This window comes from Uranotaenia lowii, chromosome 3 (genome assembly GCF_029784155.1).
Source record: "Uranotaenia lowii strain MFRU-FL chromosome 3, ASM2978415v1, whole genome shotgun sequence".
Lineage (NCBI taxonomy): Eukaryota > Metazoa > Arthropoda > Insecta > Diptera > Culicidae > Uranotaenia > Uranotaenia lowii.
This window is the reverse complement of record NC_073693.1, coordinates 21,909,869-21,934,479: the sequence shown is the minus strand read 5'-3', so window position 1 is coordinate 21,934,479 and position 24,611 is coordinate 21,909,869. Positions and strand designations below refer to the sequence as shown.

Here is a 24,611-nt window from a genome sequence, read left to right as displayed (position 1 = left end):
GCGATCATACACAGCTCTCTTTTTTATTTGATCATCTGAAATTGCTTTTAAATAACGAAATGAATTAGGAAATCACGGTTTTGGGTCAACTCATAAACTTTGTATGTTATTTGGTTAATTTGGATTTGGTGGCCCACGATTCCCCACCATTTTTCAAAATTCAAAAAAATATAGCTTTTTTCAAACAGTCAGAATTTGGGAAAAATAACTTATTAAAAATTAAAAAAAAACCTTATGACACCTTGAAAATGTAGAAAACCATACCAATTTTTATTTTCATTTTATCTTTTATAATAAAGAAGTTATGGAACAACGAAAAAAAGTGGCCCATGATTCCCCACTCTCCCATATAGAATTCAGGAAAAATATTCAGTTAGGCTTCCGCTTTTCCAAATCCGAATTGCCGGGCCTTACGTTTAACCCCTGCCATCAGATTTTGTACAGCCACCTTGTCCACCTTCTTCGCCGCAGAAAGCCAGTTTGCCTTGAACTGCTGCTCGTCCTTAGCAGTTTTTTGGTCTTCTTTAGGTTCCACTTGACAATAGCCCAGTATTTCTCAATTGGGCGGAGCTCTGGCGTGTGGAGAGGGTTCTTATCCTTGGGAATCACCTGCACGTTGTTGGTGGCCTTTTTACCGGAATGGCAAGATGCCAAATCCGGCCAAAACAGTACGGAACAACCGTGTATCTTCAGGAAAGGCAGCAGACGTTTATTCAAACACTCTTTCACGTAAATTTCTAGGTTGACAGTCCCGGAAGCTATGAAAATGTTGCTTTTCAAGCCACAGGTACAGATGGCTTGCCAAACCAGATATTTCTTCGCGAACTTTGACAGTTTCATGTGCTTGAAAATATCTGCTACCTTTCCCCTTCCTTTTGCCGTATAAATCTCCTGTCCCGGAAGCTGCTTGTAGTCGGCTTTGACGTAGGTTTCGTCGTCCATTACCACGCAGTCAAACTTCGTCAGCATCGTCGTGTAAAGCCTCATCGCGATTTGGAGTCACTACCTTCTTGTAAGTCGATAGTCCGGCTCGTTTTTTGGCTCGATGCACGGTTGTAGACGATACACCCAGCTTATTTGCGGCATCTCGGAGAGAAAGGTTAGGGTTTCGCTTGAAACTACCGGCAACTCTCTTTGTCGTCTCAGCGGCTTCCGGTTTTCGATTTCCCCCCGATCCAGACTTCCTGGCTGTCGACAAACCTTCCCCAAACACTTTAATTACATTTGTAACGGTTGATTTGGCAACTTTTAGCGATTTTGCCAGCTTTGCGTGTGGGTAGCTCGGATTTTCGCGATGCGCGAGCAAAATTTTCATACGCTGCTCTTCTTTCTTGGACGGACAACTGCAGAGTGAATTCCAAAATCAAAATAGGAGCAACATTCTACACACAAACACACCTTCAAAATGAGGGGTGTTCAGGTTTTTTAAATGCAAAATTGAAAGAAATTCGCCAAGTTGATATTGACTCATTTTACTGATTTTGCTAAACGTAAAAACTTATGCTACACAAATAACACACGACGTATTACAGGACACGACACTTAACGTTTTTACTAACGGAAAAAGGAATTAAATTTACCTTTTTTGTCGACCGGTTTCGGGATTGTGAAGTTGATATTGACCAAATTTTGACCGTATCACCCTTTATGTGAGCTGAAAATAACAAAAGTGAAATTAGATTTGAACTTGGGAGGGGTTTGTCATATGGGATTTAGACTTCTGCTTAAAATAATTGACTGGAAATAATTGGAACTTCTCTTGATTGTAAAAAAAATGGAAGCAATTGACACTTCTGGTGGTGAGAAAACTTGAGTATCAATTTGAGATGTCTTCTTAAGTGGAAATGTATCAGTAGATTGAGATTTCTGCTACACGAAATGACGCAGAAGCTGATTGTGACTTCTGCTTGTAGAAAAACCGTTCTAGCGGAATTAATCTTCTAGTTAGAAAAACAGTTACAGTGGATTGAGACTTCTGAAGGTTTAAAAAGTTTAAAACTATTATTTTTGAGAAAACTTTTACATACGTTTAAGATTTCTGCTATTAGTTTAAAATAGCAGAAGCTTTGTTAGCATTGAGACCTTTACTTGTGAGAAAACTGTTTAGTGGACTGGAACTGCTGCTTGGAGAAACCTCCAGAGTCAATTACCTCTTTCAGTTGTAAAAAAATGGAACCAATTGACACTTTATATAATGAGAAAAATTTTATCCGGCTCGAAGGACCAGTTTCAGTAACAGTTTCTGATTAGGTAGTAATTGGAAATCTATGTTTAACTGGTGATAACTCAAAATTTTCCCCAAAATAACTAAATTCGGAATCCAGAGGAAGAAAAGGTTCACCCCTCATTCTTTTCTAAAGTACCACAATCAGTAGCCCCACCTTTTTTCTCCCGGTACGGCGACGAGCGCCGGTATCAAAACAGCAACAAAACGGATCACCCCAGCCAGCCATACATATTCATGTACCGGTGTCGATGCTCTCCTTTCTGAGACTTTATGATGACGGTACTCGGTACCTAGTTCTTGCCAGTGCAAAAATTAAAGCACAAAGTTCCAACAACAAAACAACGCGATAGAAGAAAAAGCACACATTGCATTGCATATGGTTAGGTTGGGGGAGAAATGGAGACCAAAATATAAGTAGAACATGGAGAGCGAAATCCTTCTTGCTTCTCTGAGAACGAACTGAACGTTCATTCAGGCCAGGCTAGTCCACAATCCAAGTGATACCACCGAGTAAGCGAGTACTCGACTGGACCGGGTTGCTAACTCAACAACACACAGACCAGTCAGTCAGTTCAGTGGGGAAGTTTGGAAGTACGAGCAGCCATTCGATAGTCGGCGGTCTCGTTTCGTTCAAGTTCAGAGTAGTACTTCAACGTCAACCCACCCCAGAGCTACGGGTTTACAATTCAATATCATCGTGCGTGTAATCACTGTTCATACATTGGACTTAAATTTTTTGTTTCCCTTGTAGGTTTTTGAGTTTCTTATCCCATACTCATACAAGAGATGATGACAAACGAGTGAAGACCAAAAATAAGACAGACTGATTTCCCTAAAAGGTCTCGCTCACCCAGCAACTCCTAATTAGTGCCACCGGGCTCTACCTGCCCTTTCCCTGGAACCGCTTTGTGGGGGTGCAACCACATCTAGCTACCTGCTCCTCAAGAAAAAAAAAATCAGGGAAAGAAGTGCAGTAAACTGGTTGAATCCCCAATGAGACATTCGTCTGCCAAATTTGGACAGTGGCTGCTGCATATCAGAAAGTGCTGCATTGAGTTGTCATTTAAAAATGATTCCAAGTTCAATTGCATGTAGATAATGCCATCGAAGAGAGAAGATTAAACCGTGATGGATAAATGATAACCTTCAGGATAGGTACCGAAACATTTATCTTATGGCCTTGACCAGACTACCAGCCAGATTACTAGTGCTATAGTTAAACACCTTTGAAGAGCACACAGAACGAGAGAGACCGTTCCTTATTTCAATGTGTTGGCGGATGTTTGTTGATCATAATTTATTCAAATTGGCCTTGAAGCTCTGGCGGAAGAAGCTCACAAAAACACCAGCAGCAGCAGCAGATGCAGCTAGCTCTAGGCATGAATTCCACCAGCATTAGCTGCAGAGTGTGTTGTTAGCCAAAAGATGTGGAAATTCCTCAAAGGACAACTGAACCTTTAATCGGTTTTCAGATTTTTTTTTTCGTTTCGTCCATTTGTGTGTTGTATCGTTCTTGAAAGTAGCTAGCCAGCAGCAGACATCGGCCGGCAGCTTGCCAAGGAATATTCCGAAGAACAAAAACTGCCCGTGTGAAGAAGTAGCAAAGCAAAAGGGAGAAAAAAAATCATTCTTGCATATTTTTACGTCATTGCTCCATGCATATATTTTAGAGTATAGTATTGTATGTACCCCTACATACGTTTCACGATGCAGATGGTGGTAATGAACGCGAGTAGTGAGTGCATATTTATTTATATTACGACGGCAGTCTGAAGTTGTATGTAGCCTCTACTGCTGCTAGCTAGACGACAGAAGTGTGTTGGGGATGTTACTGCTGTGATGACAAGTACTACAACACAAGAGATGAACAAACGTGTGTATAGTAGATTCATATGGTTATTTTATGTTAAAATTGATATCGTTCGACAGGCAGGGGGTGGCGGTGAGCAGCACCACGACCAGAGCGGGGAGATGTGCGGCTGCTGTTGCTGGAATAGTTCCATTTGATAGAGCAGATCTACCTTTAAAAGTTATAAAAGTGTGCTGAACCAATCTAATGGAAAATAAGGATTTATGAAAGCCTAAAAGTGCCAACCACAAAAAAAGTGTTTAAAAGTTGAATAAAATTTCTGCAAAAGTCAGTAGTAGTTCTGTTGCCCCCAAAAAAAGGCAGAGAGCGATCGGTTATCAGCAGTGCGAACTGAAACAGGAAGTGACCGATACAGCAGCGACCAGCAACGAAAAATGTCTTCCAAAAAGTGAGTAACATGTTCATGTATATAGAATAACACAAATTTAAAGTACAGTTACCCATTCTCTAATATTACATGATAAGTAATTATTGGGTTAATGATGCAGTTCCAATTAAGTTCTTTCAATATGTAGAATTAAACATCTTAAAGAACTCTACTATGCATAATAATTCGATTTAAAACCTTTTCCAAAAGATTTTGAGAAGAATAGTTTAAAACTTCATAGGATTTGCAAAAATTTGACGATATTAGAAATGATCCCGTGTAAATTTACAATTATTTTTTATTTTTAGATGAAAAAAAGAGAAAAATGACAAAAATGAAAAAATGACAGAAATGACAAAAATGACAAAAATGAAAAAAAACAAAAGTTACAAAAATGACAAAATGACAAAAATGACAAAGATGACAAAAAGACGAAAATGGCAAAATGACAAAGATGTCAAAAAGACGAAAATGGCAAAAACGGCAGAAATTACAAAAAAAAACAAAAATGACAAAAATGACGAAAATGACAGAAATGACAAAAATTACTAAAATGATAAGAATGACAAAAAAGACAAAAATAAAAAAAAAACGGCAAAAAATGACAAAAAATATCAAAAATGGCATAAATGACAAAAATAACAAAAATCACAAAAAACGACAAAAATAACAAAAATTACAAAAATGTCAAAAAATGAAAAAAAAATGACAAAAATTACCAAAATCAAAAAAATCATAAAAATGACATAAATAACAAGAAAGACAAAATGACAAAAATGAAAAAATTGACAAAAATGATAAAAATGAAAAAAATGACAAAATTGTCCAAAATGACAAATATGACAAATTTGAAAAAAATTACAAAAATGACAAAAATGACAAAAATGACAAAAATGACAAAAGTGACAAAAATGACAAAAATGACCAAAATGACACAAATGGCAAAAAATGACAAAAATGACAAAAAATTACAAAAAATGACAAAAATGACACAACTGACAAAAATGACTATAATGACATGAATTACAAAAATGACAAAAATGGCCTAAATTATCAAAATGACTAAAATGACAAAATGGTCCAAAATGACAAATATGACAAATTTGACAAAAATGACAAAAGTAACAAAAATGACAAAAATAAGTAAGATGACAAAAATGACCAAAATGACTAAAGTAATAAAAGTGATAAAGATGAAAAACAAAATTCTAAAAGTGAAAAAAACCAAAATGACAAAAACGACAAAATTGACAAAAATGACCAGAATAACAAAAATCACAGAAATGATAAAAATGACAAAAATGGCAGGAATGACAAAATTGGCAAAAGTGACAAAAATGAAAAAATGGACAATAATGACAAAAGTGACAAAACTGACAACAATCACAAAAATCACAAAAATAACAAAAATGACAAAAACGACAAAAATGACAAAAATGACAAAAATGACAAAAATGACAAAAATGACAAAAATGACAAAAATGACAAGAATGACAAAAATTACTAAAATTACTAAAATGACAAAAATGACAAAAATGACAAAAATGACAAAAATGACAAAAATGACAAAAATGACAAAAATGACAAAAATGACAAAAATGACAAAAATGACAAAAATGACAAAAATGACAAAAATGACAAAAATGACAAAAATGACAAAAATGACAAAAATGACAAAAATGACAAAAATGACAAAAATGACAAAAATGACAAAAATGACAAAAATGACAAAAATGACAAAAATGACAAAAATGACAAAAATGACAAAAATGACAAAAATGACAAAAATGACAAAAATGACAAAAATGACAAAAATGACAAAAATGACAAAAATGACAAAAATGACAAAAATGACAAAAATGACAAAAATGACAAAAATGACAATAATGACAATAATGACAATAATGACAATAATGACAATAATGACAAAAATGACAAAAATGACAAAAATTAACGAAAATGACAAAAATGGCAATGGCAAAAGTGACAAAAGGGACAAAAATGACAAAAATGACAAAAATGACAAAAATGACAAAAATGACAAAAATGACAAAAATAATGACAAAATGACAAAAATGACAAAAATGACAAAATTGACAAAAATGACAAAAACGCTAAAAATTACAAAATGACAATTACAAAAATGGCAAAAATGTCAAAATTGATAAAATTGACAAAAATGTCAAAATTGACAAAAATGACAAAAATAAAAAAAATTACAAAAAATGAAACAAATGACGAAATCGAACAAAAATGACAAAAATGACAAAATTGTCAAAATTGACAAAAATTACAAATATGACAAAAATGACAAAAGTTACAAAAAATGAAAAAATTTCGAAAATGACAAAAATGACAAAAATGACAAATATGACAAAAATGAAAAAAATGACAAAAATGACAGAAATCTCAAAAATCACAAAAATTACAAAATTGGCAAAAATGACAAAAATAACAAAAATGACGAAAATGACAAAAAAGACAAAATTGACAGAAATGACTTCAATGACAAAAATTACAAATATGATAAAAATGTCAAAAGTTACAAAAATGCGAAAATGACAAAAATCACAAAAATGACAAATATGACAAAACTGACAAAAATGAAAAAAAAAAAACAAAAATGATAGAAATCTCAAAAATCACAAAAATTACAAAATTGACAAAGATGACAAAAATGACAAAAATGACAAAAATTATAGAAATGACAAAAATAACAAAAATGGCCAAAATGACCGAAATGACCAAATTGACAAAAATGATAAAAATCACTTAAATGACAATAATAAAAAAAAATGACAAAAATGACATAATTGACAAAAATGACAAAAACGAAAACAAAAAGAAAAAAATGAATAATTGGACAAAAATGTCAAAATGACAAAAAGGACAAAAATGACAAAAATGACAAAAATGACGAAAGTGACAAAAATGACAAAACTGACAAAAATGACAAAAAGTAACAAAAATGACAAAAATTACAAAAATGACAAAAATGACATAAGTGACAAAAGTGACAAAAATTACAAAACTGACAAAAATCACAAAAATGACCAAATTGACAAAAATGACAAAAATGACAAAAATGACAAAAATGAGTAAAATGACAAAAATGACAAAAATGACAAAAATGACAAAAATGACAAAAGTGACAAAAATGGCAAAAGTGACAAAAATGGCAAAAATGACAGAAATCTTAAAAATGACAGAAATCTAAAAAATGACAAAAATTACAGAAAGCTCAAAAATGACAAAAATTACAAAAAATTCAAAAATAAGAAAAATGACAAAAATAACTTAAATGACAAAAATGACAAAAATGACAAAAATGACAAAAATGACAAAAATGACAAAAATGACAAAAATGACAAAAATGACAAAAATGACAAAAATGACAAAAATGACAAAATTGACAAAAATGACAAAAACGCTAAAAATTACAAAAATGACAATTACAAAAATGGCAAAAATGTCAAAATTGATAAAATTGACAAAAATGACAAAATTGACAAAAATGACAAAAATAAAAAAAATGACAAAAATTACAAAAAATGAAACAAATGACGAAATCGAACAAAAATGACAAAAATGACAAAATTGTCAAAATTGACAAAAATTACAAATATGACAAAAATGACAAAAGTTACAAAAAATGAAAAATTTCGAAAATGACAAAAATGACAAATATGACAAAAATGACAAAAATGACAGAAATCTCAAAAATCACAAAAATTACAAAATTTAAAACGATCGAAAAAGCATCCAAATGATATCAATTTAAAAGAGATGCTAATTCACATAAATAAAAAATTGAGTTCAAAAAAACAAGAATGTAAAAGGCTCTATTACGAGCGCTTATTAAATAATTCACCACATTCAAAGCTCTGGAGAAACATTAATACGCTCTTAGGTAAATCTAAAACGACTTCCTCAATTAACCTTTCAGATGAAAGAGGTGTTATAACCAATGGTACACAGATTTGTGAGAAATTTAACAAACACTTTTCCACAATTGGAAAGAACCTGGCTGAAAAGATTCCAGTAAATACTGAAAATGATCATTTGACTCAAATCGAACAGGTAGAAAATACAATATTCTTACGGCCCGCTAGTGTAAACGAGGTTCGACTTGTAATTTTTTCACTTAAAAATAAAAAGGGTCATGGACCAGATGGTTTCCCTGTTAATGTCTTGAAAAATAACCACGAAACATTCTCGCACATACTTACACAATACTTTAATAAAATTTTGGAGTCAGGAGTTTTCCCGAACTGTCTAAAAATTGCGAAAGTCATCCCTGTTTTTAAGGCTGGCGATTTGCTTGACGTCAATAACTATCGCCCTATCTCGACTTTAAGCGTTTTTAGTAAAGTGTTCGAGAAGCTTCTTGTTAATAGAATTGTAGACTTTCTAAATCAGAACAATATACTTTATAAACTGCAATATGGATTTAGATCAGGTTCGAGCACTCAAATTGCCATCTCAGAATTAGTTGACTCCATCATATGTAAAATAGAGTCAAAAAATATTGTTGGGGCACTATTTTTGGATCTCAAAAAAGCCTTCGATACTCTAAATCATGACATATTATTGTCCAAACTGTATAAATACGGGATAAGAGGAACAGCAAATAATATCCTTCGTAGCTACTTAGAAGGTCGCAAGCAGTTTGTGGCTATTGAAAACACAAGAAGCGAATTAAGAAATATTGATATCGGTGTACCACAAGGGAGTAATATCGGGCCATTACTTTTCCTTTTATATGTCAATGATTTATGTAACCTTCAACTTAAAGGCACAGCACGTTTATTTGCCGATGATACAGCAATTTTTTATTCTGAAACTTCACCTGATATTATAATTCAGCACATTGAAGACGACCTAAAACTGCTTTCAAAATATTTCAATTCAAACCTACTTTCACTAAATTATACTAAAACAAAATACATGTTGTTTCGTTCTTCGCATAAAAAGCTACTTCGTACTAATGACCCAGCTATGAATGGAAATACTATTGAGAGAGTTAGTTATTTTAAATACTTGGGAATTTACTTAGATGAAACTCTCTCATGGAATCGTCACATTGAACACTTGGAAAAAAAAATTACTCCTCTTTGCGGTGTTCTTTGGAAACTGAGAAATTTTGTTCCACAACATGTTCTCTTTAAATTTTATTTTGCGTTTATCCACTCTCAATTAAACTACCTTATTATGATATGGGGAAGAGCCTCCTTGTCCCACTTACAGAAACTTCAAACGCTCCAGAATAGATGCTTGAAAAACATCTTAAAGCTCCCTTTGTTATTCCCTACCCTTCAGCTTTACTCTTTAAGAACGCATAACGTTCTTCCAATATCTGAACTCTGTGATTTGCAAACTGTTGTATATGTCTATGATAATCTACACTCAATTGAAAATATTCAAAACCTCCATTTTACTACGGGGTTGCGAACTCATAACACTCGCCAGTCAGATTTCTTGCAACGAAGCCGATCCACAACATCATTAGGGCAAAAAAGAATTTCATTTATTGGACCTACTAAATACAACACCTTACCAACGGATATTAAAAACATAACCAATCGTTCCATGTTCAAAACCAAAGTGATACAGCTTTTGAAAGAAAAATTGAACCATTAAAACAGTCGATCATCAACCAGTCTTTGTTTTGTTTACCTTTTGTACTTTTGTAGCGTTAATATCTAATATTATTTTTCTTAAAAATCTTGTAGTTTGTATTTTATCTTATAAAATTATTGAACATAACATAATAAAATTAGCAATAAATAAATAGTATATTAGTAAATATCGAATAATGAATCTCTTCAAAGGAAATTATTTTCCATTGAGATTTCATATTGTAGTCAATTTAGTTAAATAATACATTTCCTCGCACGACATTATAAATATTTGTGTTCTCAGCATGATTAAAATTTGCTCGCGTTTACTCTTATTATCATTTTGCTGCCAGACATGCTGAGAACAGTAGCGTCCATTACCAGGGGGCTCAATTGAGCCTTTTGGTGTGGGGGAGTGTGGTGGGCCGCTACAAAAAAAAAAAAAAATTGGCAAAAATGACAAAAATAACAAAAATGACGAAAATGACAAAAAAGACAAAATTGACAGAAATGACTTCAATGACAAAAATTACAAATATGATAAAAATGTCAAAAGTTACAAAAATGCGAAAATGACAAAAATCACAAAAATGACAAATATGACAAAACTGACAAAAATGAAAAAAAAAAAAACAAAAATGATAGAAATCTCAAAAATCACAAAAATTACAAAATTGACAAAGATGACAAAAATGACAAAAATGACAAAAATTATAGAAATGACAAAAATAACAAAAATGCCCAAAATGACCGAAATGACCAAATTGACAAAAATGATAAAAATCACTTAAATGACAATAATAAAAAAAAATGACAAAAATGACATAATTGACAAAAATGACAAAAACGAAAACAAAAAGAAAAAAATGAATAATTGGACAAAAATGTCAAAATGACAAAAAGGACAAAAATGACAAAAATGACGATAGTGACAAAAATGACAAAACTGACAAAAATGACAATAATGACAAAAAGTAACAAAAATGACAAAAATGACAAAAATGACAAAAATGACAAAAATGACAAAAATGACATAAGTGACAAAAGTGACAAAAATTACAAAACTGACAAAAATCACAAAAATGACCAAATTGACAAAAATGACAAAAATGACAAAAATGACAAAAATGAGTAAAATGACAAAAATTACAAAAATGACAAAAATGACAAAAGTGACAAAAATGACAAAAGTGACAAAAATGGCAAAAATGACAGAAATCTTAAAAATGACAGAAATCTAAAAAATGCCAAAAATTACAGAAAGCTCAAAAATGACAAAAATTACAAAAAATTCAAAAATAAGAAAAATGACAAAAATAACTTAAATGACAAAAATGACAAAAATGACAAAAATGACAAAAATGACAAAAATGACAAAAATGACAAAAATGACAAAAATGACAAAAGTGACAAAATAGACAAAAATGTCAAAAATGACAAAAATGGCGAAAATGACAAAAATGACTAAAATGACAAAAGTGAAAAAAAAAGACAAAAATGACAAAAAAACTAAAAAGACAAAAATTACAAAAAATGACAAAAATGACAAAATCGACAAAACTGACAAAAATGACAAGAATGACAAAAATGACAAAAATAACAAAATTTATTATAATTTCTTAAATTCCAAAAATGACAAAAATAACATTAATGACAAAAATGAAAAAAAAAAGACAAAAATTACCAAAATAACCAAAATGACAATATTGACAAAAATTACAAAAATAGGAAGAATCACAAAAATGGTATATCCGAAAAAATAACATTTATTACAAAAATGAAAAAGGACATAAATTAAAATAATTCGAATGGTCGAAATGATTGAAAGGACAAAATTGACGAGAACAATGAAATTGCAAAAATACAAAAATCAACAATATTAATAATTAAAATTTTTGCGAAAATAACACGTACTGTAAAAACGCAAAAATGATTCAAATGAAAAATCCATTAAAGAAAGATAGATATGGAAGAAATTAGAAAATAATTGCAACATAAATAATCCCCACCCGAACACGAAGTGTGTGTAGAAGGGCAAAAGGCTTAAAAATTCCACGGCATGTTGGAACCTATTGTGGGTTTCCGTATATCATACGGAAAACCTAATATGCCTAGCATAACCGTTCACCGTCTGATTTTCTTCCTGTTCAGGGACTGTTCTGTTGTCCGGGCGAGGAAAACAAAAATGTTCCGGACAGGTACAGGACAATCACCGAGATAGAAGCCCAGCTGAGGTGGCAAAAAATAGCTCTACACAAACAGCCCCGGGGAACAAACAACAAACTTCGACGACGACGACCACGAGCAAAATTCGTATTCAGTTTGTCAGTCAGTCAGCCGCGAGGATTAAAAATAGACACTTGGAAATAATCGATAAAATCATCCTGCTGCCCACCGTCAGCAAATGCGCCCGATGGAATGTAACAGTTTTTACGGTTGTTTATTTTTTTCAACACCGTAAGAAAGTCGAAGGACTCGCTTGAACTAGTTCACATATTTACTCCACAGCAATTCTCCGTTATTCCAACAGGGTTGCAATTTTATTTAAAAGTTTGATGTTTAAGGAATACATAGGCCCAAAATAATTACCCTGTGGAACTTCGATGGCAAATATTATATTTTTCTAAAAATATTCTTCTGCTAAATGAAAAAAGTTTCTGAATGTTCTGCCTAAAAGCAAGAAGGGAAATTCTTGTTCTTTTTTCAAAAACAATCATAGGTGGGTATTAAAACGCCAACTTATCGTTTGCGTTTCCAATACCCGCAAAAAATAACGGCCACAACCCGTAATTAGATAATGAGTAAGACATGGATGGACGGATGGAACCTTTTCCCTGGTGACCTTCTAACTCTAGGCCGCTATTTAGTTCTAGGAAACCTTACTTAGCCTGCAGAGGCAATGCCCTTTTTGCACCGACGATAATGAACAAACAAAATTGTGAGAATCTCTCACACCAGTTCGGCCATCTTTGAATTGAGAAGACGCCTTTTTCCTCAGCTCCGTATTTTTCTTTGAGAAAATTTTAAAATACAGCAGTGGATTACGACTAAATCTGAAATAAGTATTCACCAGAACTCCCTTGCTTTGAAGACAGTGTTTTTAGTCCTCACAGCACTGAAACAAGTGTAAAGTTTCCCGATAATCGTTTGCTCCGCCGCCATTTTGGCGAGTGGAAGATGGACGAAGAGAAGATGAATCCCGATCCGCCAGATATTGCAGCAGAAACAGGCAGTTCTAGCACAGGCGCTGTTAAGAAAACGACCCAGCAGCAAGATGTACGACTCAGAAAACCACCTCAAAACTACGACTATAGAGCGGAAGACCCAGCTCCCTTCAGGGTGTACGTCGAAATAGATAAGGAGAAACAAGGCAAAGATAAGTCTATCAACCGAATTGGTGTGGGACGCATGTTGAAAAGAATTTTCGCAACGGAACATTGCATTACGGAAATCAAACATGTAGGCAAAGCCAAGGTATTAGTCTATTTCAACAGTCACATCGCAGCCAATCGCGTTATTCGCAGCGACTACCCAGCGTCGCTCGGGTACAAATGCTATGTACCACGCCATCTTGTTTCGGTTACTGGAGTCATATCCGATATCCCAGTTGACGTCACCATTGCAGAAATTCAACAGGAGCTGTTCTCCCATGTACCGATATTGGAAATATACCGTCTCAACCGTTTTGTAGACAAGGCACCTATCCCAACAACAAATGTAAGTATTACATTTCGAACAAACCAGCTTCCCACCTCAGTCAAATTATACTCTTGCGCGATGATTGTTAAGCCATACGTACGTAAAGCAATATTATGTCTTAACTGCCTACGATATAACCATAAAACAGCTGACTGTCGAAGCTCACGCAGATGTATTCGTTGCGGAGTTCATCACGAAAACGCATCTGAGTTCGACCAATGCAACCTACAGATCAAATGCATGTATTGCAAAACAAATCACGGAACTGATGATATGGACTGTCCGGAACGTATCAAGCAGAACGCAATCAAGACTGCCATGGCTAAAAGTGGACTAACTTATGCCGAAGCACGCGAAAAATTCTCCATCGGTACCACTAACCGTTTCGATGCTCTGACAACTTTTTCCGACGAACCGACCCCAGCCGTGAGTTTCGCTAACGTCTTGAGAAGACAATCGGAACCAAAACCCAGCCAAGCCACCCGACGCAGACCAGCCAGCCCACAAGTCAACCTGGAAACCAGAGAAACCTTTAGAAAAAGACCGAAAAGCACCTGTGACCCTGAGACTACCGGAACGGCCCTGAACAATCCCCATAAGGTAAGCGATTCAGAATCTTGGAAAACTAAATTTGAAGAAGTTGAGAAGAGGAAGAAGATCACCGAAACACAACAAAAGAATCTGCTTTAAACTTGAAACCGAAACATGTATAACCACAGCAGAAATATTTGCAATACTTGTTGCTCTGGAACATCTGGATGCAGGCAACATCTTCAATGGGGTGATTTACACCGACTCACTATCGGCCTGTCAGATTATCAAGTCCACTCTCAGATGTAGCTCAAGGAACCAAATAGTTCAACCAGAGGTGCAAAGAGATCCCATCATGAAACATGCAGTGCCGATTCTAACAGCCCGACGTCAGCTCCGAAAAAATCATCTTGCAAAGTTGCAGACTGATTCTATTTCCCTTACGTGCAGAGCGTCGAACGTGTCTGCAAGTAAAAGTCGCGATGACTGCACGTTACGAAAATTTCAAACTTGCAAGCCCGAAGATAAAATCCCTTGAGCCGAACAGAAAGAATCATTTCCGAAGATAGCTACAGTCTGCAAGTTGCTTGCATGCAGCGCGATGATGCGATGTACGTTTGCAAATTTGCAAGTTGCAACTTACAAGTTACAGGACGGTGGACTCGTTCTTGTGCGGTTGGATTCGTTCCACTAACCTAGGACCGACCGAACCGAGTTCATGGAGAAAGAAAGTGATAGGCCGAAGAGCCACAGCCACCGACCATCAATTCAGTTGCCGTTCAGCCATCGAAGCGTGCGTGTGTAGCGTATGTACATGGCTGTCTGCAAAACACTCGGCGCGCCGCCGTACTACAGAAGTAAGGACATGTTGGAGTTGTTGTTGTTGTTGGTGCCTTCGTGCTCGTTTCGTTTCCTTCTAAGACGGATTCGAAAGGAAGTGGTGCCCAAATTTTATTTGAGTTTTCAATGATCATTCTAGGGTGTTTAAGATAAATCATCAAAGCAAATAAAAACTAGTTTGTTTTGATTATAACTTTGTCATCTTACAAGTTATTTATGAATACAAAAGTGTTAATAAAAGCTTATCTTAAAAATGTTGGAAAATCATCTTTATTGTTTTATAACACAGCTGCGGCCCGAAAAATTCAATCCATTCTCCATGGATAGGATCACTTGATAAAATAGAATCACATATTAAAGATTCAGTATTGAGAGCAGGGTTGCCAACATTCACAAATTCAAGGAGCTTGAAAAGAAAAATCAAAGAAAATCAGGTTAACATAAAATGATCGAGCTGAGTGCCTTTTTTGGTCACCGTTGTAAAATGAAATGGAGTTGATACACATTACCGTTCATAGTTCTATTAAATAAGCTAAGTGCTCACTGTCACTTCAACCTTTAAACGCGATGTTATTTGATTTCATGCCATTAATTCATATTTCGTATCAAAGCGTTTTTTTAATGTGATTCAGCGTTTTTCAAATATGTGATTCAGCAGTTGTTTGAAAATCTACTTTTTTGGACTTGTTTTATTTAAATTTTGATATTTGAGATACTTATCAAAGCCTTTTGCAAAAATTCTTCATAGTAGTTCTCGCGAAGTTAAACTTAAAAGTGGCAGATTTCAAAAGTTCGTTACGAAAGATATGCAAACAGTTTAAAAAACTTGAATAAAAAATTCCGATTTGTATGAAAATGTTCATTCATGTTAATCCTTTAGTCAATTTATTTTGATAAAAAGTACATAAGTTGCTGACTTTGAAACATAAATCAATAATTTATTCAGTTTCCATACTTCTTATTTTGAAGATTATGCAATTGACTGATTGATGGGCGAAAGCGTGATATGTTTAACCGTGAAACGTCCAGCTTTTTATAAGCAGTTTCGTAATATCTGAGATAAATAGCAACCGTTGAGTAAGATTTTTAAAATTTAAGTTTCTACGAAGACTGCAAGTAATTTTGGCTTTGAAGTAAAAGAAATTTTTTCTTCCTTCTGTTGAGACGAAATTCTGATGAAATTTTATACCAAAATGAATTATAGATATTTTTCAAAGTATAACTTAAAACGCTTTACAGTCTTCAGCAAAGAAGTAAAAAATAATATATAGACAGTTATTGATTTATCATAGCACTGATTTTTAAAAGCCTTATCAGTAATACTGGATGCGATAGACAAAATCTGACCAAAAATTCGAGTTCAGGACGCGAAATTAATTAAAACCAAGTTATAAAACTTTGACAGAAGATTCGAATCAAACAGTGTGTGAAGTTTTTGAGTTCAAGGTTGGAATGACGACGAGCAAGCACTGAATTTCTATTGAGTTTTGTACCGATCTGTAAAAACTTTCTGTAAAAACTGTAGATAACTTGGTAAAGATGACGTGATTCTTATACATGTCTAAGCAAATGAAACTGAATTCTCAAATTGAAATTCACACAATTTAATCTGTGATCCTACTAATCAAGTGATCCTGCCTTTGGAGAATCGATTGAATTTTTCGGAACGAAACTTTAAAGAATTTTAAGGCAGCTCTGTTATAAAACAATATAGATGATTTTCCAACAGTGTTTGGATCAGTTTTAATTAACAACTTTGTGTTTATAAATAACTTGTAAAATGACAAAGTTATAATCAAAACAAATTTGCTTGTATTTGCTTTGATGATTTATATCAATCACCCTGGTATGATAATTGAAAATTCAAATAAAATTTGGGCACCACTTCCTTTCGAATCCGTCTTAGAAGAAAACGAAACGAACACGAAGGCACCAACAACAACAACTTCAACATATCCTTGCTCTTGTCGTACGGCATGCCGCTTCGCTGGCTGAACGGCAACTGAATGGATAGTCGACGGCACCTCGGCCTATCATTTTCTTACACCATGCCATGGATTCGGTTCGGTTTTAGGTTGGGTTGGGATGGATCAAATCGAACCGCACAAGAACGGGTCTACGGTTCTGCCTGTAACTTGCAAGTTTGCAAACGTACATCGCATCATCGCGCTGCATGCAAGCAACTTGCAGACTGTAGCTATCTTCGGAAATGATTCTTTCTGTTCGGCTCAAGGGATTTTATCTTCGGGCTTGCAAGTTTGCAACTGTTCCTAACTTCGGAGAATCGTTTGTAATTTTCGGAACGTGCAGTCAAAGGATTTTACCGCGCGGTTGGCTTTTACTTGCAGACACGTTCGACGTTCTGCACATAAGGGAGAAAGAATCAGTCTGCAACTTTGCAAGACGATTCTTTCGTGGCTGACGTCGGTCTGTTAGAATCGGCTAAAAGTCGTGCGCTGCATGCTACATGTAGGGATCTCTTTGCACCTCTGAGTTCAACAAATTATTAACACCGCTTACGGGCTGGGTACCACCATCCAATGGATACCTAGCCACATATCACTAGGCGGAAATGATACGGCAGATACTTTGGCAAAGCTCGGTACAACATCTGCAGACGTTTACAAAAATGGTATCTTCATGAAGGATGCGATCAACATATTCTGTAAGCAAAAACTAATCTCAACACAAGCGTGGTACTTGGATTATAGTAAAAAGCAAGGAGAACCAGGAAAATACTTCCAAGCGATACAGAACTCTTTCGAAGAATTTCCATGGTACAAGAATAAAAAACTCACCAATTGGGAAATACGGACTATGAACCGTATTTTATCTGGACACAACTACTCTAGATATTGGCTAGCAAAATGGAGAATAACTGACGATGCTAATTGCGAATTATGCCAGACACCCGAAACCGCAGAACACGTAATCCTTCTCTGCAAGAAATTCGACGCTACCAGAACAAAATATTCTTTCGTTGCGAAATTCCCAACACTAATCGAACTATGCAAAACGCAAGACTTATCCATCTACCAGGAAGTAACAAACTTCTTAAAAGAAATTAAATCGGAGTTATGAACCAGGACGATCCCGCCCGACTGCGAGGTAGTTTCCACTGGTCGTACTTCAACAGAGCTGCTGGGTATATGGTCATCGCTACCGGTCCCATCCCCTTGTTGATTAAAATAATCAACGACCAGAAAAAAGAAGAAGAAGAGAATCTCTCACGTGGAATGGGGAGAAGTTTTCAATTTTTCAAACTAGATAAGTGGGATAATCTGGCAAAATTGCATCCCGTTTAGTCTCTCATTATAAATTGGTCTTTCAATTTACTTTTTTGTAGTTTTTAGATCAGAGCTTTGCTATATACAAATATACTTAATATTATGTAAGTCGATTTTTATCAGAATTTGAACAACAATTACAATATATCATACAATACTCGAAGCTGTATTGAAGCATACTTTATGTGAAAGGAACTATTCAAAGCTGTTTTCAAACCTTTCTACGTTGAAAGCTGTCCTCAGTTGTTATTCGCATAAGGCTTTTGGCTTTTAACTGAAACATATTCGCTGCGCTGGAAATTGCTCGGAGCGATCTTCAGACCAAACGACAGACGCGTGAATTCATACTTGTTGAAAATGCACTTATATAATTATTGTTGATGCTCAAAGTTGCGCGGTGCTTTGAGCCCCGAGGTTTATATTGAAGGGAAAGATCAGTCCTCGAGTCACCAAAAAGGAGAGGTTGATGTATTAAACCCCGAGTCATTTCGAGGAGAGGTCAGATTTCGAGTCGTTAGAAAAGAGATAAGTCCTCGATTTGTCAAGGGAAAGAGTATGCGTATTACACAAGAATCATTGCAAGGAGAGGTTTGATTTTGAAACGTCAGACTCAAGCTTTGAGTCGTTTAGAGAAGAGGTTTGTAAGTGAACTTCGGGTCATTACGAGAAGATATCCAGGGTTGCTAGCGAACCGGGAAAACCGGGAAAAACTTTGGAATTTCATCGTGCCACCGGGAAACCGGGAAAAAAATCGGGAATTTCGGCAACTCACCGGGAAAATGGTCATGTTTTAAAATTTTAGTGGTCTAGAAATGCAACTAAACAATTTGTATTTGATAAAAATCCACTGATTTATAAGAAACCAGTTGAAGCACCAGTTCGTAGTTTTCTCGAGTAAGTTTCAATATGGAACTATGGACATTTTGGTACCAATACTTCAATACAAAAGTGATATTTTTCCTAATTTCCTTGGTCTAGTCAGGGAAACGACTCTAGCTTACAGAGGTTTTACACTCTCACTTAAAGAGGTTTTGTGCTTTAAAAGCTTTGGACTTGGTTGGGGTTACGCCTCTTTTTCACCAGAAAAAGATAATGGGGTTTCAATGTTTTTGTATATTTCGTTTGAATTTTCCTGAGGAACGGAGCATTATATCGCAAGTGTAAATTTTTTTAATTTTTTCTATGTAAAACTTTTGCTTAAAGTTTCCTACGCTGAATATATGTCTTATGTGAAAATTGTATCGAAAACAAGCTCCTGTCGAAATTTAAGATCTCTACCCTGATACAAAATAAAATCTTATATTCTTACAAACAAACAAAAAATCTTACAAACAGTTAAAAGTTTGAGGCCCTTCACATTGATTTTTTTTATTCAACATGATTTTATATTTAAAAAACGAATATAATAAATAAAAAAATCATCATTTATAACCGGGAAAAAATCTGGGAAAAACCGGGGAAAACTTTGGAATTTCAAAACGAAAAATCGCTAGCAACCCTGGATATCGGTTCTCCAGTCGTTAAAGGCCTTGAGTCGTGAAGAGGAAAGATATTGCTTAAAGCGGCTTAAAGGATAGTTGAACGACAGTTCAAGGTAGCATCCAAGGTATGCGTGTTAACCAAGAGTCATTGCGAGGAAAGATAAGAACTTGAGTCGTGTTGAGGAGAGATATGTGTGTGTTAATCTCGTGGCATTGCTAGGAGAGGTTAGATTTCGAATCGTCAGACTCTTAGATTTGAGTCGTTTAGAGAAAAGGTTTGTGCATGAACCTCGGGTCATTATGAGGAGATGTCGGTTTTCGAGTCGTTAAAGGCCTTGAGTCGTAAAAAAGAGGGATATTGCTTAAAGCGGCTTAAAGGATAGTTGAACGACAGTTCAAGGTCAGAGACCACAGATGGAGTTTAGGGAGTAGGAGGAGGTAGACGTGGAGTATACCATTACCAAGAGTAACAAACTGGGGAGACGGGGTGGCTCGCCGTGCCTTTTAGTGCAATCCGTAAACTAGGATATTTCACCTGGGCGACCAACTAATAAACAGAAGGGTATCGTGAGATCCGGTTGGATCAGCACACAAATAGCTTTCTTGAAGACTCCCCCACTCCAAACCAAGCAAATTGAAGTCACTGATGACGAAAATATTGTCCTAAGAATGAGTAACAATGCATATTTAAGAAAACCTAAAGAGGAAGGTTTTACGAAAGTTGCATTCCGTGTACGATAAGGAGGTTATAATAAAAAAACATCAACCAAAAGCATCCGATACCTGGGATTGATGCAGATCCGCTAAAACTCGAGCTGTTGTGGGAGTTAGAGTTGAAATCCTATGTAGGTAGCTAAAAAGGCCTAGGAAGAGACATGAAGTTATCAGTAGATAATCGCAGAAGTCCAATGGCTGATGAGTTCCGACCCCATAAAGGGCCGGGATAACTGTTATGTTGTTATAGGAGAAGAATCTCTGGTAAACGAACACTGAATACAGGAAAGTTGCTGTTTTCAAAGGTAATTTGTCTGTAATCGCCATCTGGAGAGTCTTGTTGCAACAATCGAGCTCAGAGCCAGGAAGACTGGAGACGTCGTCTGTAATGAGCGTGACTATGTCGAAGTGATTCGGGACTCAGTATGATTACTCACTGTCGACCTCGTAGTACACTTAATCACCAGGCACTCAATCGAGTAACTGAGACAGTCCGACGAGTGTTGAAGATATTATCCAGATTGCCATGGACCCTGGCGAGGTCAGCTTAGATATTGGCAAACATAGTTCTTTGTTGTACATCGCGCAATACGTTTCGATAACACACTTTAACTCGTCTTAGTTAATTTTTCGCAAAGCCATTGCCCTGCTTTGGGTTCAAAGTGACTTACAAGACAAAGGTTTCAACATGGATTGCCTGGTGTTTCATGGATTGCTTGACCTCTAACACAATAGGCGACTATACGAAGGTACCGAGCACAATACTGGTTCGAATTTCCACAACACAAATGTAGATCACTGACTTTCACTCAATCGTTAACGGTTAAGGAAGAAGAGGAGCGGAACTTGCTAGCACATTTCATCAATATTTTTGATGATGCCTTGAAAATATGCTGGATCATTCTTCAGGCCGAAGGATATACGTACGTTCATATTCGCCATACATGCAACCGGTTTTCCAAGTGTATTGCCTTTGATGACGCGCTGAAGGAATGCTGGAGCATTTTTCAAGCCAAACGGCACATCGGTAAATTCATACCTGAATTCATACTCACTTTGAGTTGCATTTTTTTAACGTATGGTATGTATGTTTGTTATCCACCATGGGTGCTCGGATTCACCGCAGTTTCAACCTTAGTATGGGCCCGCATGTATTATTTAGATTATTTAGTTCGCCAAATCTCCAATGCAGCGTACACTATACCCGGACCCCATAGCTTCGTTTTAACTGTTATGGGTATATTTTGAAAGAACGAGTCAATCAGATGGACTGGTTGACTACAGGTATTCCTGCAATCCGTGTATATACCTGGCCAGTTGGCAACTGATTGAACATTCTTATTATATAAGAGGAAACACATTTTACCTGTCGGCCACCTTTCGGCAATCGAGCCCAGTACGCCTGGTATACCAAAACCAGACTCGCGCCAGCCTATCTGCTAGACCAAATCGGCGCTTCTTTGAGTTGTATTATTAATAACGTTACAAAAATCATAGCTAGAGCCAATCTATGTACGTATGGGAGTACGTGGGTAGTAAAAGGACATCCAATAACATTTATCTTCATTTATCTACATTTATCTTATCACAAAAAGGTTGTTTAGGAGTATTTAGCCATAGCAAAATGTAGGGGCCGTTTTAGGTAAAGTTGGTACCTGTAGACGTTACCTGTTGAGATTTTGGTGTTCTGGTGCCTAGGAAACCAGTCCTTGTAAGTGACCCTCGAATGCGGTCAGCCAGATCAGTGAGTATGCAAGCTAGTTGGGTTTGTCATTGGAAGTAACCGTGTCCTCCGGCATACCTGACTCGATTTCCTGAAGTGCGCTTTGCTCTACTTCTCCACTCTACTTCTCTTGCTTCTACTGCTCCAGCATTTCTTCAGTGAGTTCTCAACTTCAATATATGCAACTTAAAGTTATTATGAATAAACCAGTAGGCCGTTTGGCTTGAAGAATGCTCCAGCATTTCTTCAGCGAGTTATCAACGGCAATACACTTGAAAAAGAGACGAGATGAATGTATGTATGCTCTTTGGCCTGAAGAATGACCCATCATATTTTCAAGGCATCATCCTCAATCATTTATTTAGAAAATGTGCTAACGTATAAATTGAAAATGTTTATAAATTATGTTATTCCGGTCCGGTGTTATAACAACAATATTTTTTCATTTGGGTCCGGCGAACTTGTACCAAGAACGCTGCTAGGAACAGGCCTAAAGGTCAGCATGGTCTAGCGGTACATCTTGAGTTCTTATCTCCGAGTTCTGAGTCACCAAGTTCGATCAGGTTAGAGGCGTGGGGTATTGATCGGGACGAGTGATCTGGATATCTAGCTTTGATGTTCGGATGTTCGGTACACAAAGGTCAATGTTTCCGAAATCCTTACGATTAGCCCGTAACAACACCCATTCATCAATAGTTGTCCGTTCAAATACCTAACTCTTGAGCTTTGGATCACTAGCCGTTGTTATTGTAAAGAATATGAATAGGTTACCTAATTTTTAGGGTAATCTCATTTACGAAAACTAACGTAACAAGGCGATAGCATAAAATAGAATCATAATCATAGAAGGTACCCTAAAATTGTCAGGATTGTGTCTTAATTTTTTTCTTATATGAGAATATTGATGAATGCTTTCAAATTGTGAAAAATAAATGACCCACAGATAAACATTCAAACCTTCGAGCCATCTTCTAATTCAACTTCTATCAACACTTACAGCGAACTGAAAAAACTCTCGGAGGAGAGCTTGACGCGCCAGCCGGAGGAGGTTTTCGACATCATCTGCAAACTGGGCGAGGGCAGCTATGGGTCGGTGTACAAGGCGCTGCACAAGGAGAGCGAGCAGGTTCTCGCCATCAAGCAGGTGCCGGTCGATACGGATCTGCAGGAAATCATCAAAGAGATCTCGATCATGCAGCAGTGCGATTCACCATACGTGGTCAAGTACTATGGGAGCTACTTCAAGAACACGGACCTGTGGATCGTGATGGAGTATTGCGGGGCGGGCAGTGTGTCAGATATTATGCGATTACGCAAGAAGACCCTGTCCGAAGACGAGATTGCCACCATTCTGATCGATACGCTTAAGGGGTTGGAGTATCTGCATCTGAGGAGGAAAATTCATCGGGATATCAAAGCGGGTAACATCTTGCTGAATTCGGAAGGTCACGCGAAGCTGGCGGACTTCGGAGTGGCGGGTCAGCTGACCGATACGATGGCAAAACGAAATACTGTGATCGGAACGCCATTCTGGATGGCACCAGAGGTGATCGAAGAAATCGGGTACGACTGTGTGGCCGATATCTGGTCCCTGGGAATCACAGCTTTGGAAATGGCCGAGGGAAAACCTCCCTATGGTGACATTCATCCCATGAGAGCTATTTTCATGATCCCCACCAAACCACCTCCATCGTTTCGGGATCCGGACATCTGGAGTCCGGAGTTCATCGATTTTGTTAGTCTGTGCCTGGTGAAGAATCCCGAGGAACGAGCGACGGCCACCGATCTGTTAACGCATGAGTTCATAAGTAATTTCTTAATCAAATTTCATAGTTTTTCCAGTTGTATTCTAATAAGTTTTATTTCTTTCCAGGAAACGCCAAGCCATGCAGTATTCTTAGTCAAATGATAGCGGAAGCTAAGGAAATTAGGGAAAATCAAAGCTATAGACACGCGGCAGCAATTAGTCAAGCCAACAAACAGCTGCAGAACAATAACAATAATCTCAACAACAGTCAGGACGCGGATTCGGACGAGGACGATGTGAACTCACGAACGATGAAAGAGTTCCCGGCCGATTGCGGTACGTTGGTACCGGGCCGAGACGATGGCGACGGAACGATGATTGCCCACACGGATTGCGGAACGTTGGTACCTGACAGTGCCACCATGGTGGAACTACAATCCAATCTAGGGACGATGGTCATCAACTCGGACTCGGAGGAATCCACGATGAAAAGTGAGTTTAGTTAAT

At 36.2% G+C, this 24,611-nt stretch overlaps 1 protein-coding gene across 7 annotated transcripts in view; it reads left to right on the top strand.

Annotated features, from left to right (window-relative positions):
• LOC129750621 (serine/threonine-protein kinase 3) overlaps positions 1-24,611 on the top strand; it is a 37,805-nt gene that overhangs the window by 3,822 nt on the left and 9,372 nt on the right. For 2 of the 7 annotated variants that reach the window (XM_055745612.1, XM_055745611.1), the window contains exons 2-4: positions 4,157-4,485; positions 23,357-24,165; positions 24,231-24,596. In XM_055745612.1, coding sequence (XP_055601587.1) covers positions 4,472-4,485; positions 23,357-24,165; positions 24,231-24,596 — 1,189 coding nt within the window. In that variant the 5' untranslated portion in view covers positions 4,157-4,471. Of the gene's footprint in view, positions 1-2,734; positions 2,975-3,961; positions 4,101-4,156; positions 4,486-23,356; positions 24,166-24,230; positions 24,597-24,611 lie in introns of those variants that run through there. The other 5 variants (XM_055745615.1, XM_055745610.1, XM_055745613.1 and 2 more) reach the window with 5 other exon arrangements.